Source organism: Cervus canadensis, chromosome 11 (genome assembly GCF_019320065.1).
Source record: "Cervus canadensis isolate Bull #8, Minnesota chromosome 11, ASM1932006v1, whole genome shotgun sequence".
In the NCBI taxonomy this organism is placed as follows: domain Eukaryota; kingdom Metazoa; phylum Chordata; class Mammalia; order Artiodactyla; family Cervidae; genus Cervus; species Cervus canadensis.
Window position 1 is genome coordinate 39,907,172 of NC_057396.1, and position 16,027 is coordinate 39,923,198.

The 16,027-nt window shown below is 47.6% G+C and overlaps 1 protein-coding gene across 2 annotated transcripts in view; it reads left to right on the forward strand.

Annotated features, from left to right (window-relative positions):
• DENND5A (DENN domain containing 5A) overlaps window positions 1-13,623 on the forward strand; it is a 92,594-nt gene extending 78,971 nt beyond the window's left edge. Inside the window, exons 13-23 of one of the 2 annotated variants that reach the window (XM_043480971.1) lie at window positions 219-303; window positions 1,867-1,951; window positions 2,425-2,553; window positions 6,139-6,260; window positions 7,456-7,601; window positions 8,175-8,293; window positions 8,660-8,841; window positions 9,448-9,530; window positions 10,021-10,144; window positions 10,761-10,929; window positions 12,594-13,623. In XM_043480971.1, coding sequence (XP_043336906.1) covers window positions 219-303; window positions 1,867-1,951; window positions 2,425-2,553; window positions 6,139-6,260; window positions 7,456-7,601; window positions 8,175-8,293; window positions 8,660-8,841; window positions 9,448-9,530; window positions 10,021-10,144; window positions 10,761-10,929; window positions 12,594-12,777 — 1,428 coding nt within the window. In that variant the 3' untranslated portion in view covers window positions 12,778-13,623. The remainder of the gene's footprint in view (window positions 1-218; window positions 304-1,866; window positions 1,952-2,424; window positions 2,554-6,138; window positions 6,261-7,455; window positions 7,602-8,174; window positions 8,294-8,659; window positions 8,842-9,447; window positions 9,531-10,020; window positions 10,145-10,760; window positions 10,930-12,593) is intronic. The other variant, XM_043480972.1, reaches the window with a different exon arrangement.
• The last annotated feature ends 2,404 nt before the right edge of the window (window positions 13,624-16,027 follow it).

A 16,027-nucleotide genomic window follows, 5' to 3' on the forward strand; every position in this document is an offset into this window, starting at 1 on the left:
CTGTTCCCTTCCATTCTTTGTATTTCTCCTGAATTTTAAGTAGGGGATATATATTTATATACATTGCATATGGGCATATATTGAGAGAAAAAACAGGACAGCTACTTTTTAGCAAAAGCCCACATCTGTATGTTCAAATTATCTCTGACTTTGCTCACTAGATGACTTGCCCTTATAAATCTAAACTGATAGATATTTCTCTCTTGCATTGGTTCCAGGGGAAATCAGCTTTGTGGTCCCACCTGTTACATTATCAGGAAAACCGGCAGAGAAAACTCACACCAGGAAGCCTCAGTACCTCAGGTAAGATGGTCTCAGCACCACTGGGTAAGCTCCCTTCACTCACTTTCCCATCCTCCACTGAAGTGATCCTCTTTAGCAGACTGTTCCACATCAGTGAAGCCTTCAATCTGTAGTGTTTAAGCCACAGGGCTCTTTGGACCACAGAGCATGCCAAGGCCGTGGGGTGTGCTTTTATTATGTGTTTCTATACACTTTTGATTAGTGAGATAGAAGATTTATATCACTAAGAGGCCACCCTTAGAATAAATTTGGATTTTAAATGAATTTGGATTGATACTAATGTCCTGTTTTTGGAGCAGGTGTTTTCAGACTCTTTTGTTTTATTTCTCTGAGATGAGCATTGAGATGATTTCCTATCAATTAAGAGAGCCTGTTTGTCAGTGTCCTGCCTTGGAACTTCTCAAAGTCTAGGCCTGGTGTGCGTGATCCCTTGAAGTTGCTTTCTGTTTCTATTTAATAAAAATATCAAAGTTGGCAAGGACCCCAGAAATCATCTAGTTCAGCCCCCTTGTTTTACAGGAGGTGGAAACTGGGATCCAGAGAGGAGTTGAATTTACTTAAGATCACACAGTGAATTGATAGAAGAGGCCAGATCAGGAGTCAGGCCTCTTGTCTCCTGGATTGCTGTTCTTTATAACCTCGTGCAGTGTCTTTTCCAGGACTGTCTCCCTTCTTCCTTTTCTTCTTGGCAGCATCTCCTCTGCATACCATCCCTCATTCTCCTCTCTCTGCCAGGGAGTTTGTTTATTTTTCTTAAATGTTCTTGTCCTAATGGTAAAAATCACTTTAAGTGGAGGTGAAAAGGTAGTCATGAACTCAGTGTTTGTTGGCTTTGCCCTTGAACTAGTTGATCTCAACAAGTACTCACTGCACGTGAGGAAAATATCAATAGTTGGCAAAAAACCAGATTCAAAAGCTCCCTGAGTAACCTCATAAGGAGTTTTTGAGTCCACTTTCTGGATATGAGAACAGAATCTTCTTAGGAAAGCCACGGAAGTTATTGCCAAGGGATAAAGTGTAGCCAGAAAGTCTCAGCAACTGAATGATGAAGATACTAATTTTAAACGTTGGGCCAGACATGGGGATATACAGGTATTGTGTCTAGAAGTCCTAAGCATTCCTTACACATTCCCTTGGTCTTTCTGTAGTCCATTTGAGGCAGGAATAGGACAAGAGTATAGCTCTGAGTGGAAGCACTGCTTCCAAGGATTATGATAAGAACATGTTGGATTAGGATCCAGAGGATCTGTGTTCCTTCCAGTGCCAACTTTGCTACTTGCTGACTGGGGGCAAAGCAGCTCTCCTCTGAATTTCAGTTTTCTCCTCTGTGATAATTGTTCATGGCTGTCTTATAAGTTGTTAGAGAATTAAGTGATACAGCATGCATAAATATATAAAATCTGGTACCTAATAGGTACTTAATGTTCATGAAATGATTGATTAAAGTGTTTTCAAAGTAACCAGCTTTTTTTCTTTAGAAATTTGTGGTTAGAGATCAGAAGAGTAGTTAGCGATTTCAGTAGTCAGATCTGTTTGGACTTAAGCAAAAACTTTTTTTTCTAGGAATATTTCTTGATTCAGAACGGAGGAAGTCTGATGCCAGCTCTGTCATGTCTCCCCTGAGAATCTCCCTCATTCAGGATATGAGGTCAGTCTGGGCTCATTTGTAATTAGCCACTCAAATTCTGTTCTCAGTTGCTGCTTAGGAGTCCACATTAAATAGCAGAGTCTCAGTGACCTGGGTTTCTACAACCTCTCATTTAACCAGGAAGCCTCCTCATTGGTCCTGTGTTTCATGATGTATTTGTAGAGCTGTACAAGCAGTTGTGTTTCCATACATTTTTGGAGAATTACACCAGAGTGTTTCAAGGCCTAAAAGCTCTGGGATTAGCCTTGCTTTTTGAAAGCTGTACTGTCTTCCTCACCAACCCCCTAAATTATGATGAGCCTATCGTTCAAAGCTTCATGGAAGCTCAGGATTTTGCGAACAAGAAAGATGGAGTCTCTCAGGATGGGGTGGGACTGCCTCACCAGGCTTCCTTTGGCATTACAGGGGAGGTGTTGGTAGTGAGTTCATTTCCCACCCCACCCTCCACTTTGCTTTCCCCATTTGTCCTTCAGGCATATCCAGAACATTGGAGAAATCAAGACTGATGTGGGAAAAGCCAGAGCATGGGTGCGTCTGTCCATGGAAAAAAAGTTACTTTCCAGACACCTGAAGCAGCTTCTCTCAGACCATGAGCTCACCAAGTAAGGCCATTCCACTTGGAGTAGAACCAGCTCCTGGGAGTGGTGGGAGGGATTGGAAACCCATGGGAAAGGAGAGTATGTGGTGTATCATTACTGCTGAATTCAGCTAAACTCAAATTGCATGTGAAGGTTTTGCAGCGTTTCTTCTTTTCCTTTATTCCTTTCTGTGTAGAACACTACTGTGCACTTATACTGCAAAATATATTTTCTGTTTTCCTCTTGATGAATAATAACTCTTTTGGCAGTGCTCAACACAGCATGCTTGTTTTAGTAGGAACATTCAGACATAAACAGTTGACTGGGTGCTCTCTGAACTGAGTTCTGAAGGCCTGGATTCTTCAGACTAAGCCACAACCACTACAGGAAGCACTGGTCCTCCCTTTTAGCTATTGGTTCCTCTTATGGGACCTCCTGTGGTCTATTCTGGTTCCTTCAGCCGTTGGTCAGCCAGTGAGCTCTTGTTGAGTTCTTCTTTGGGTCAGTTCCCATAAAGAAGATGGGAGGACTTTTCTTAATTGGGTGATTTTTGTGATGCAGCATTTCTTCTTCTCCTTCTTTATCTGTAGAAGAAGAATTCTGTTATTATCTGTTATCTATTCTTCCTATTTTCTCAATCCGCATCTCTCACCTCCCCAAATAGCTTTCTTGCAGAGGTAGTGAGATGAGTGGACTCTTCATTGGATACCTTAGAGTTTTGGGGGTTGTCCTCTCATTGTGGCACTCAAATGACCTGCATACTTCCTGGGCATAGGATGTTTTCTTGGTCTCTTGTCTTCAGGGGGAAAGGATTGGAGAATTAAAAAGAAACTTCTAATATATCCGCTTATCTTTTTTGTTCTCTCCTGAGCCTAGGGCCAGCCCAAAGTAGCTAGGTCCTTGCTTTTCCTTGCTCCTAGAATCGCTAACCCTTCAGTTCCCTTCTCTTGATTTTATGTTTGCGTTCATTGTGTACCCAGGTTACTAGAGCAGGAGGGAGAAGAAAGCTGTCCCCCTTCTCTGATTACCATCTCTCAGTCTTCTTCTGTATATAATACATTTGATTCTTTCATCATCAGCAAACCTATTGGGCATTTTTCTTTTTGGCATTTCCTTGGGCATTTTTTAATGGTATCCTTTATTATGTGACTTGCCTGTCGATGATAAAGCAGAGAAGCAGACCTTGGGGAAATTTTGTGTAAGCGAATTGATTAAACCTGCAGAATCTTTTTATTTAAAGTGAAACTGTGATTTTTTTTTTTTTTAAGATTTTATTGTATGTTTAAACCACAGCAAGAAACTAGTTTCAAAAGCTTGATAGGTTAGGGATCTCATTTTGAGAGGTTATGAAATAGCAGTTCTTAAAGTGCTTGAATTTGATTCCCTTTAAGGATGAAAAGGTATAGGAGTAAAATTTGAAGATTGGAAGACAACTAAAAGGAAACAAGTGAACATTTAAGCCTGAAGTTTGGAAGGGAATCAGTTGCATACCAGTTTCTAAAGGCCAGCTGTGTGTCCTGGAAAAATCTGTGGCTGTGTGGGCCCTGGGGTCTGACAGGACAGGAGAGGTTCCTGTGGTGTGGTGTGGGCATTGTCTATTTGGAGATGGCTGCAGGTTGGCAGCAGGACAGGGTACAGAGGTAGCTGAAAGGGGGCCCAGTCCAGGAACATTATGAAAGAGTCCAGGGCAGTAGATAGGTCTAGGGCCTGTGAACTTAAAGGTCTAGGCAGGAGCAGACAGGGCACAGACCTTGGTGAGGAGGCTCATTTTGGTTTTTTTAAACTGTGGCCCTGTTAGAAGACGACAGCTCAGAATTCATTTACTGCATAGTAACTTCTCACATGATATTCTGACCCCTGTGCTACTTCAGTGACTAGAACATGAGGAGAGTTTTGCTGCCACAGACTGCATTTTGGGTGGGGTATTGGGAGAGAGAAAGACGTACTTCATCAAAACCTACCTACTCCTCCATCCTACCCCTCTCATCTTCTGTGTGCTTCCAGCTCCTGCTGCTTCAGACCCCTCACACTTCTCAGGATGTGTTAAGCTCTTCAGGGCCTAGTCACAAGTTTTCTTTGCTGGAGTCTGCCCTGACACCCCAGCGGCCTGGTCCATCCCTCCTCAGGCTCCCATAGCATTTGTTAAAGTACTTGTTCATGCCTTTTTTTTTTAACCACAGGTGGGGTGTGTTATCATTATCATTATTTGTTTGCCACTTGTTAACATTTGCTTTCTTTAGAAGTGTGAACCATACACCTTTCCCTCTATGCATTTTCCCTACTTAGGTTCCTGGTTTTGAGTCCGTGTGACTCCTTGCTTAGCTTTACCTCCCATGTACACATTTCAGGTCCTTAGCTGCTGTTCCATCTGTCTCCTTATTTATTGCAGACTCCCTGGGTTTCACTTTCATGCCCCTTTTACCCTTCAGCTGTGCTAAATTTAAATTTCTTGAAGTTGGTCATGTCTTTGCCTTTATCTCTAAGAAAACTATTACTTGTAGAGCAGATTGTAAACTCTTTAGCCCGAATATTTAGGCCTGCCTTCATTTTACCCTAGCCAGACATTTCAGTCTCATTGCTAACTGTTTACTTCCCTGAGCCCTCAACTCTAGCCAAACTGACTTTTATACCCAGTCCTTCTCCTTTTGCAACCCCTGTCTGAATGTGTACTGTCCTTCAGACCCCTTCTGTTCCAGGACCATCATAGCTTATGGCTCTTTCAATTTCCAGAGAGAGGCTTTTAGAGCCTTTTATTTGGCAACTTGTTATATTATATATTGTGGCCTTGAGCAGGTTTATTCATCTAGACCGTATTTGAGGACAGGCTTCCCTCTCTGGCTCCTGGGTTGGTGAATTATCTCTGTGAAGAACTGTATAAACTGTCTAGGTAGAACCTCACAGGTCTGCTGAATCCCACACTTCTGTGGCATGGTGATGGCAGTCTGGGCAGGCAGGACAGGGACCTTGCTTTGTTCTCTGTGTGTTTCTCTGTGCTGTGGTCCTCTGCACTGGGCTCTTTGTGTCCCTAATACTTGGGGAAGGTAGGCACTCTGTGCCTGCAGTGTCCAGCAGAGGAGTGAGCAATGGATGATGGATGGGGATGGAAGGAGGTTTGAAAAGACGGTAAGAATATCCTCTGTACAGCTTTTCCTTGTCTGTGACCTGGATCATTCAATTCCTTGCCTCTAACATGTTCAGAGCAGTGTTCTGACCTGTGGGTCTCAGGTCTGCTGAGGGTCTGAGACTAGCCCTGGTAGGAATGATGACCACGACCTCCAGCCATTGCTACTTGCATGCCACACACTGGGATGATGCCCTGTAGAAGCCTTCAGGTTAGGAAAGAAGTCCCACAACCTCTGACACTTTATAGTAACGTCAGCTCTTAGACACGAGTAGAGCTTGGCTTGTGTTGTTCCTCTGTAGGTTAAGCCACTTTCGCTCTAGCCCTCAGATGGAGTTGCTGGCTTTGTTCCTTTTTTAGGTGGCTACAGAACTTTGAGGCTTGTCCTCATGTTCTTTCCTTAGCCATCTCCCTCCAGAGCTGAATACTTCTAGCCTCTTTCCTCCCATTTTGCCTGAGAGACTGACATGTTACCTCCTCTCCGACAGAAAGCTCTACAAGCGCTACGCCTTCCTGCGCTGTGACGACGAGAAGGAGCAGTTCCTCTATCACCTCCTCTCTTTCAATGCTGTCGATTACTTCTGCTTCACCAATGTCTTCACGACTATCCGTGAGTGGCCCTGTGCTCCCCACTAGCCTTCCCAGTGCCAGTCTTCATGAACCTATCAGAGGCTAACTTACTGTCCCCTTTTTAAATAAAGATGATAACTTGTCCTTTCTTGTGTTGGGAGAGAGGTCCTTACTAGCCCTCCTTGGAGGTTGTTTTTTCTCTGAAGTTTCTTCTTCTTGTTTTGAACTAGGATGCTCATATTTTTGGCCATTATGTTATCACTGTGGTCTTGGGCACAGCTCTGGGGGCCTAAGATGGAGTGGGGTGGTGGTGGTGAAGTTCAATGCCTGCTCTGCACACCTGTAAAGAAATCCCCCTTTTGTTTTGGGCTGAGAAAGTCATTCAGTATCAGGGAAGGTTTCAGACTGGCTTCCAGGGAAAAACAGCTCCTGAAGTAGCAGGAAGAACTCCAGACGGCTGTGGGAGGTTTGGGTCTGGGCCCTGTTCTGCCCTAACTCATTATGGATCTGTGAGCAGTGTCTGCCCGTTCCGTGGGCCTCCATCTCCCTGTTTGCAGAGTGAGGAAAAGGGTTTGAAATGGTCTCAGAAAGGCCCCTGGAGCCTTATTGTTCGTTGGTGCCAGGATGCTCTGTTAGGTAGACAGTCACTGCAGTCCATGGGGTTGCAAAAAATAGGACATGACTTAGCGACTGAACTGAAGTGAGTCTGAATTTGCCCATGGCTAGTTGTTTGGCCAGTGGCTCAGCAGTGTGGACTCTTGTTTTCATATGACACTTATCCTTCTCCCCAGAGAAGAGGATCATAGACTTTGGTGGAAGCAGCACTGGACTGGAATGTAGGAGGCCTGAGGGAAACTGTTTCCCTCTCAGTGCCTTGGGAAAGGATTGTGATACCTGCCTGGCTTCTCTGGAGATTGTTACTAGAGTCCTTGAGATGACAGATAGAAAAGTGCTCTGAAAAGCCATTCAGTACAGTGTTGAGTTGGCGATCGTGTTTAAGGGACAGTCTTTCTTAGCTCTGAGCTCACAGATGGGCTTGGGTGTGGATGTTTGGGTGATAACCCTGGGAGGAGTGAGATTGAGAAGATTGGCGAATATTCTGAACTGGCCCTGCTGCTCCAGGCTCTGCACCAGGAGCCGCAGACATGCCAGCACACCTGGGGCAGAACAGGGCCTTCTCAGGTACGGGAAGGACTCCTGATCCTCTCCAATGCCTCATGCCTTCCCCTAAACAGTGATTCCTTACCACATCCTCATCGTACCGAGCAAGAAGCTGGGGGGCTCTATGTTCACCGCCAACCCATGGATCTGCATCTCAGGAGAACTGGGTGAGACACAGATCCTGCAGATTCCCAGGAACCTGTTAGAGATGACCTTTGAGGTATGTGTTACCCAGGGACCACATCCCCAGGCTCTGGGGGTCTGAGTTACAACTGCTACTTTGGCACCTTCCTCCAGGGTTTTACGGAGGCTTGACTGTATACAGTATTATGTTTCAGCACAGCTGACCTGTCCCAGGGTGACCAGAGGCCAGAGCCAAGGGTTGAGCTGAAGAGAGGGAGCCTGCCTTGTGTACATGGTCTCTGGCCGGAAGGTGCCCATCTGGACTTGCATACCTCCCTGTCCATGCTGTGTGGAGGAATTCTCGAATTCTTTCAGCTGCTGAACCCAGGGATTCACAGAGACCTCAGACTGCTCTGCCACTTCCAGAGCCTTTTGTTCCCAGGCCTTAGTTCTTCCTCTAGGTTGTAGTCTCTTTCTTCCTCAGCCTCGTTCCTCATGAGATAGTACTGTATTGCCAGCTTTGGTGGCAGGTGGAGCCATGAGCTCTGCCCCTGCAGATAGTGGGGCCAGCTTGCAGGCAGCCAGTCAGATCTGTGCCTCTGAGCAGTGTGGCACTTTTCTCCTATTTTCTTGACCTTCCTATCGTCTCTGTTTCCCTGTTCTCTCACAGTGCCAGAACTTGGGGAAACTCACTACTGTGCAGATAGGCCATGATAACTCTGGACTCTATGCCAAATGGTTGGTGGAGTATGTGATGGTCAGGAATGAGATCACCGGACATACCTACAAGTAAGTGTTCTTCAGCTCTGCCCTGAGACAGTGGGGCCTGGTGTACTACCAGGGGCTGTGTTTGATGCTTGGGTATGTGGACTTCTCTAGAAGACCTTTTAGGTGTGATAGGCTGAGGCTTCTTGTTGGAAAAGACAAAAAAGAGGGTTTTCCAAGTGGGAGTGTCTGCTACCACTGTCCAGGCCACCCATCACTCAGGTGGCCCTGATGCTCCACAATGGGATGAGGAGCAGGGCCATGATGGGTCCCAGGCCAGTTTCAGAGCCTGTCCCCAGGAATTGGCTTTGATGATGGCCTTTGTGGATCAGCAAGGGGAAGGATGCTGAAGGAGCTGACAGCTCTGACAGGCTATTGCCTGAACCTCAGGTTTCCATGTGGCCGCTGGTTGGGGAAGGGCATGGATGATGGGAGCCTGGAGCGGGTCCTGGTCGGGGAGCTGCTCACATCCCAGCCTGAGGTGGATGAGAGGCCGTGCCGGACCCCGCCCCTGCAGCAGTCTCCCAGCGTCATCCGGAGGCTCGTTACCATCTCACCCAACAACAGACCCAGTAAGTTGAAGGTGGGGCTGGGCCCTCACGCTGCCCAGCCTGGAGAGTGGGCAGATTTCTGGGAGCCCTGCTGAGGGAGCCCAGATCCGTGCCTGCACAGCTGCCTCAGGCACCACCTCTGCAAAACAGCATCAGGTGTTGCCACCCTCCTCTCATGAAGCAGTGCAGGGATTTGCCACTCCAGTTAGAGGACTGGCAGGAGAGGGGAGAGCTCCTAGAGCCAGGCCCAGTCCTCTCTGCTATTTGTATGTGACCCTATGGAGGAGAGGGGTCTGCTTTCTGGCCTTCCCTGTTTTCACTATCAAGTTCCTGGCTTCACTGTCAAGGCTTGGCACTCTTTTGGTTGCCAGAGTTGCAGGGCAAAGAATAAATTTTACTAGCTTCTATTAGAGACTAGACTCCAAGGTATTAGCTGTTGCTTTTTGTCTTAAGATTTTAGGAAGAGCTAGCTCCACAAAGTTGGGTGAGCCAAGAGCAACTCAACTCTTCCCAGGGTCCAGGCCGCCCCACCTCTCCTGTGGGCCTTCCCTGTGTCCTGAGTCTTTTGCTGTCTCAACCAAGCACTATTAACCTCTGAGATTGGATATCTGCTTGATTTTTAATCAGAGCTGAACACTGGGCAGATCCAGGAGTCCATTGGTGAGGCAGTCAATGGCATCGTGAAGCACTTCCATAAGCCTGAGAAAGAGGTGAGCCTCCCTACTACCCTCCAGCCCAGGGCCTTATATTGAGTAAGAGAGAATAACCTTGTTCCAGGTTCATGTGCTGGGGACAGCCTAACACATAGAGGATGTGCCTCAGTTAGTTTGAGATTCAGCATATTCCTTCCTCGGGGGACCTGTGCCTGGAGTTACCCTGTTTTCCTTACATTTTGACAACACAGCAGAGTCCAGTGAGCTGTGTGTGTTTCTCTTGTCTTATGAATCTGTCTGCGTCTCCCTGATAGTGGCCACATTGGTTTTGTCCCCTGCTGGGGAGCCAGAACCATCATCTATTCACTCAACAACTTTTCATTGAGACCTGCTCTGAGTTGGGCCCTTCCAGCTGCTGGGAGACTAGACAAGGTCCCTGCCTGTGTGCTGCTGCCCTCCCAGGTGTGGGTGGTGGGCTTGGGGTGTAGTGGTTGGACGGCATCTTGACCAAGGCTAGCCTGGCACTCTCCCCTGTTTCCTTATATAGCGAGGTAGCCTGACGCTGTTGCTTTGTGGAGAATGTGGCCTTGTCTCGGCCCTGGAACAGGCTTTCCAGCATGGATTTAAGTCACCACGGCTCTTCAAAAATGTCTTCATTTGGGATTTTTTGGGTGAGTTGCGCTAGGATTTGAGGGTGGGAAAAGCATGCAGACATGAGGGGGTCATCAGTCTAATGTGTGGGTGCTGACCACTGGGGTCTGAGATAATAGAAGCCAAATCAGCTGAGTCTCAGGTTAGATCTGTTGTTTGGTGGCCCTGGCTTTTCTTGAAGGTAATGAGAGAACATGCCCACCCCCACCCTGCCCCACTGTTCACCCCTCATCTTCTGTGAACTGGTTTGGAAAGACTCTTTCCAGGCATCTGTTATATATAATACAGGCTTAGTCATGACCCCTCACACTTCCTGCTCATAGGTCCAAGAGGCCAGTTGATAGCACTGAAGTCCAAGCCCTTTGTTAGACCCACTTGGAGAAATTGATGCAAGAAGCTTCTTCCTCAAGAGTTTTGTTGAGAAAGGACCATCTTTATATCAAGGGTCACATTAAGGAATTTAGAACACAGAGCTAGGGAATATAAGGATCTTTTTGAACTGTGCCCAGGGACATCAGAACACCCTTGTTCTCACTGAGTTACCTGCATTGACATGGAGGGACCTGTGGTAGGACAGTCAGGGATAGGTTCGTTTTGAAAGCCTCTGTCACTGGCAAACTTTTCTCCTCTTCACAGAAAAAGCACAAACCTATTATGAGACTTTGGAGCAGAACGAACTTGTCCCTGAGGAAAACTGGCATACGAGGGCCCGGAACTTCTGCCGATTTGTCACGGCAATCAACAATAATCCCCGGAACATTGGCAAGGATGGCAAGTTTCAGATGCTGGTGTGCTTGGGAGCCAGGTACTGCAGCCCCGTGGCCCGGCGTGCAGGCAGCCAGCCTTGCAGGCGGTGCTGGAGGTGCCGGGGGCAGGGAGTATCCTATGACCCAAGGGAGGGTAAGGCCTTGTGGGCTTGGTGGAAGCCCTGAATTTCCTTCATGTACGGTGTGTGTGGGGTGTGGGGATGTGAATGTGTGTCTAGTTGGGGAGGAAGGGCCACCTTTTGATGGGAAGGAATAAAACTGCCCCCCTGGTAAAATCTGAAGCAGAGTATACGTATCTAGTCACTCCTTCAACAAACATTTGAATGTGCTAGGCCTCATGGAAGATGTGGGAATAAAGCTGAATAAAACATGGTTCCTACCATTTAGAAGTTTACTTGTCCTAATTAAGTACAGTACAAAGCAGAAGTTTGGGAGAGTTTGAAAAAGTACTCATTCATAAGGTTTGCTGAAAATGTAGAGGAGAAAGATCAGAGGAGGCTTCGAGAAAGAGGTGGTATTTGAGGTGAGCCTTAACAAAAGGATAGAAGTCAGGAGGGAGCTTGAAGCAGATGAAACTAGCAGAGAGGCCCTAAATGAAGCAGAGGATGTGGGATTAGGAATTAGCAGGTGGAATGTTGGAAGGGCGATAGAAGGATGGGGGCCTTGAGGAGCTGGGACAGAGTTGATTTTAATCAGGGGACTGAAATGATAGTCATTTGACATCAGGGATGGTACACATCAGAGTGGACAAGATTGTTAGGGGTTATTCCAGGGGTCAGGTGAGAGCACGAAGACCAGATAAACAGGGCGGTTTATTTAGGCCATGGAAGGGAGGAATTGGCATAGTGGTTAAAGACAGACTCTGGAACCAGAGTCACCAGGTTCACATCGCAGATCAGCCACTTCCTGGCTGTGTGCTCTTGAATAAATTGCTTATCTCCATCAACCAGAAGATGTTTCTTCATCTCTACTGTGGGGATAATAATAGCACTGGTAGCAACTCCCTCACATCATAGGGTTGTCATGAAGGTTGTCTCTTATAAAGGGGCCTGGCACATGCTAAGTGCTATTTGTGTGTCAGTTTGTTGTGTATTCCTGGTGGTGGTGGCTGTGGAGAGGAGTGAGGTTCTAGGAGATGGAGGATTTGATGCTGAGGGGACGTAGTGTCTGGTTGATGGTGTGTCTGGAGGGAAAAGCGGGCAGGCAGCAGGGGAGGAGGAGCAGGCCTTGTGCGGGTGACAGGGTCTGTTATGGATTGGCATTCCTGGGGCTGGGTTGCCTCCCACGTTGATCCTGATTGTGCTTGTGCTCAGTCATGTCTGACTCTTTGTGACCCTATGGACTAGCTGGACAGGCTCCTCTGTCCATGGAATTTTCCAGGCAGGAATACTGGAGTGGGTAGTCATTCCCTTCTCCAGGTATCTTCCGGCCCTGGGATCAAACCCAAGTCTCCTGCATTGGCAGGTGGGTTCTTTACTACTGAACCACCTGGGAAGCCAGGTAGCCCCCAGTGGGAGTCTTTTAAAGCCTCATAAAGCATCTTCTCCAGGTGCTCTTGGGGGAGCGAAAGGGGACTGTGGGGAGAGACCTGCTTCTCCTGCTTCACACTTGGTTCAGGGGGTGATGGGGCAGGTTCCCTCTTGGGCTTTTGCTAACTGTCTCCTGTCCCTCTGACCCATTGGAATGGATCCTTCCCTGCCAGAGACCACCTCTTGCACCACTGGATCGCCCTGCTGGCCGACTGCCCCATCACCGCACACATGTATGAGGATGTGGCACTGATCAAAGACCACACACTTGTCAATTCCTTGATCCGCGTGCTGCAGACGCTGCAGGAGTTCAACATCACGCTGGAGACATCCCTGGTCAAGGGCATCGACATCTGACCTCCCGGCACCAGCCAGCAGCAGGACCCAGAGACTCGCCTGCAGCTTTGCCCCTTCTTCCCAGAGGGACCTAAGCGAGTTGTGCAGGAGATGAGAGGAGATGTACACTCACTGTAAAAAGAAAAGTAGAGGATTTTTGGAATAAATAATCTATTTTAGAGTTTATTTGCTGATTTGCTTTTTACACACTTTCATGTGAAAGAGTGATAGGGAGAGGGAGACGAGGTTGGTGCCGCTTATTTTGAAGCTGGTGCCCTCCCTCGCCGTGGCCACGCTGGAGCCTGCGGCCTCCCTGGACTGAGCCTGCGGCGCCGCGGGGCAGTTCTGCCTCCTCGCCCTGCCGCGTTAATGAGGCCATTCCACATTGTTTCTAAACTAATGTTTTCTATATTAACATTATTATGGATATTTGGCTTTCACGGGCCACACAGGTGTGCTGAGCAGGAATCCCCATGCTCCAATCAAAGGGATTTTTAGTAGTGCCTCTGTAAGCACTGATGAGTCAGCCCTCTGTCTTTTCTGTTTTGTCAGTATTATTTGGGAAGGTGACATGCCAGGATATATCATCGTGCAGAGAATCACGTTTCCTCTTGGCACACAGTTGCACAGAAGTAAATATAAGCATGTTTTAACAGGTTTTCCTTTTTTTTTTTTTAATGTATTATTTATTTAACCCTCCATTGTATGTTTTAAGTCTTTTTTTTTTTTTCTTTTTTCTATTTTTTTTAAGGAAAGAAAAAGCTGTCCCAGTCTAACTGGCTATGTTATTACTGTTAAATTTATGTTGTTTTGCAACTTAGAAACCAGCTGCAGTATGGCCCACTTAATAAAACACCTGAAACGAAACTGTGTGGGCCCCTGACTTTGGCGTGGGGGCCGTGAGGAGTGGGGGTGGAGAGCACGGTTTGATCTGGGAGGAAGGGGCTGTAGCACTGCCTGCCCCACCAGGCCTGCCCAGGGGGGTGAGGGGCTTTGGGTCCTGCTTCCTACCCACTGTGGCGCCAGGAGCTTCCTTGGCTGTTTGAGAGGAATGCAGACAAGGGTTATTTTCCCACCGTCCAGAGGAGGAGGCTGAGGCAGGGGGAAAAAGACCTAAGTTGCAAATGTGGTCACTTGACTGAGACAGGATGGGCCTTTTCTTGAGGGTAAGAAAGACCAGATGTGAGAACACTGGGCACGTGAGAGCCTGTCTGCCCTCGGGAAAGAAAGCTTTTTCCCAGTGTGGCAGGTGATAGAGCTTTGTCAGTTTCCCAGAAATCAGCTTGTGTGTGGTGTGCTCGGTTATGTCTGACTCTCTGCGACCCCATGGACTGTAGCCCACCAGGCTCCTCTGTCCAAAGGATTCTTCAGGGAAGAATACTGGAGTGGGTTGCCATTTCCTCCGCCAAGGGATCTTCCTGACCCAGGGATCGAACCTGTGTCTCCTTTGTCTCCTGCATTGGCAGGCGGGTTATTTACCTGCTGAGCCATCGGGGAAGTCCCGTAAGTCAGCTTGATTTGGTTTTATTTTTCAACCAAGCTGCTTTGGCAGGAAGCCCCAGAGGTGTGTGTAGCACAATCACGTATAGCCCCTCAAGCCAATCAGTGTCCTCTTTTATGCTTCCCTGACTTGGCATGTTCTGTTCCCTCTGTCTGGAATGCCTTCCCTCATGTCTGCTTGTGTTCTTTGTTCAGGGTTTACTTTAGAAATCACCTACTGACTCCTCCCTGGGCACCGTTAATCATTCTTTCGTTGTGCTCCTGCAGTTTCTTAGATGCTAGAACTTCCTTTCTGGGGGCATTGTCTGCTTTCACATTGGGCCCACTTCTTAGACTGAGCTTCTAGAGGGTGGAGAGGGTCTATGGTTCATCTCCCGCCCTGGTGACAGGCATTCTTCAGGTGAGGCTTTTTGAAGAGGTGAGGAAGCAACTGGAGGTTTCAGGGCAGCCGCAGTGCGCCGTCCTGCCAGCAGGGGGTGTGAGTGGGTCGCGGGAGTCCAGGTGTTTTAGGAGGCTGGGGCTAGGGGAGTGGGAGGGAAAGTGCCTCAGAGCATTTGTGTGTTGTTGGGCGCTGGGCCAGAGATGACCTTAAGCCAGATGCTTTGCACATACACCTCTCCCTTTTCCTCACAACTCGCAAGGCAAATTTAGATTATTCTGTTTATAGGTGAGGAAACTGAAGCTTGGAGAAGTTTAGTCACTTGCCCAAGGCCACACATCACATAAGTCGTCTGCAGTTACCAGAACTGTTTACTCCAAGCTTGTGGCTTTGGAGCTGCTCCCTTACTGGATTCAGGTCTCTGCTCAGATGTCCACAGAGAGACCTGCCCTGACCACTCTAAAATACCAAGTCACTTTTTATTCTCTGTTCTTTATTTTCCTTCCTAACACCTGTAACCTGAAAATACTAGTTATTTGCTATTTTTAAACGTAAGCTTTATGAGGGAAGAACCTGATCGACTGTTCATGAAGTACTAGCTGGCACCTGTTTTGTACCTAGTAGGTGTCTGTGGAATATGTGAATTCATTGGCAGTTGTTAACATCACAAACTGTGGGCCAAAGTCCTTAGGTTGAATCCTTGCTCTGCTACTGGGACTGAGAAAGCAAGCTGTTTACTCACTGTCGATGAAATGGGAATGATAATAGTGACTGTGTCATAGGCTTGTTGTAAGGACTGAATAACTCTGCATGTATATGTAGAACAGGTCAAGTGTATGTAAATGCTGGTCATGGCTATTACTGTATTGTATCAAGCCCTGTCCTAGTTCCTATGACCCAGACCCCCTGTCCTCAGAGAGCTCAGAGGCAAGTATTTTGGGGGGAGCAAAGAGTCGGACACGACTGAGCGACTGAACTGAACTGAACTGGTGACATCAGGAGAGATACTGCTCACTGTGACCATATCTGCTTAGGATGGAGGATTTTCAGATGAGTGGAGATTGCATGTAGAGCGAACTGCATGGGCAAAGGTGTGGCGATGTGAATGTGCCCTCCCGACTAGGATGCTTGGGGAAGTACTAGAGTCGAGTCAGACAGGGAGGAGAGCAGATGTGTGGGCCCACAAAATGGGAGACAAAAGGTCGACAGGTGTCCCAGGGCCTTGAACGTTGCTGGTGCTCAGTAGATGTGGACTGAATGAATGAACGAACGCATGCTGCTGACACCAAAAACCAAAGCCATGCCACCTGTACACGGCCCTCCTTGTGCACATGTACACCTGTGAAGAATGTTGCTGCTGCTCCAAACCCTCCTTGTCTGATGTGTGGAATG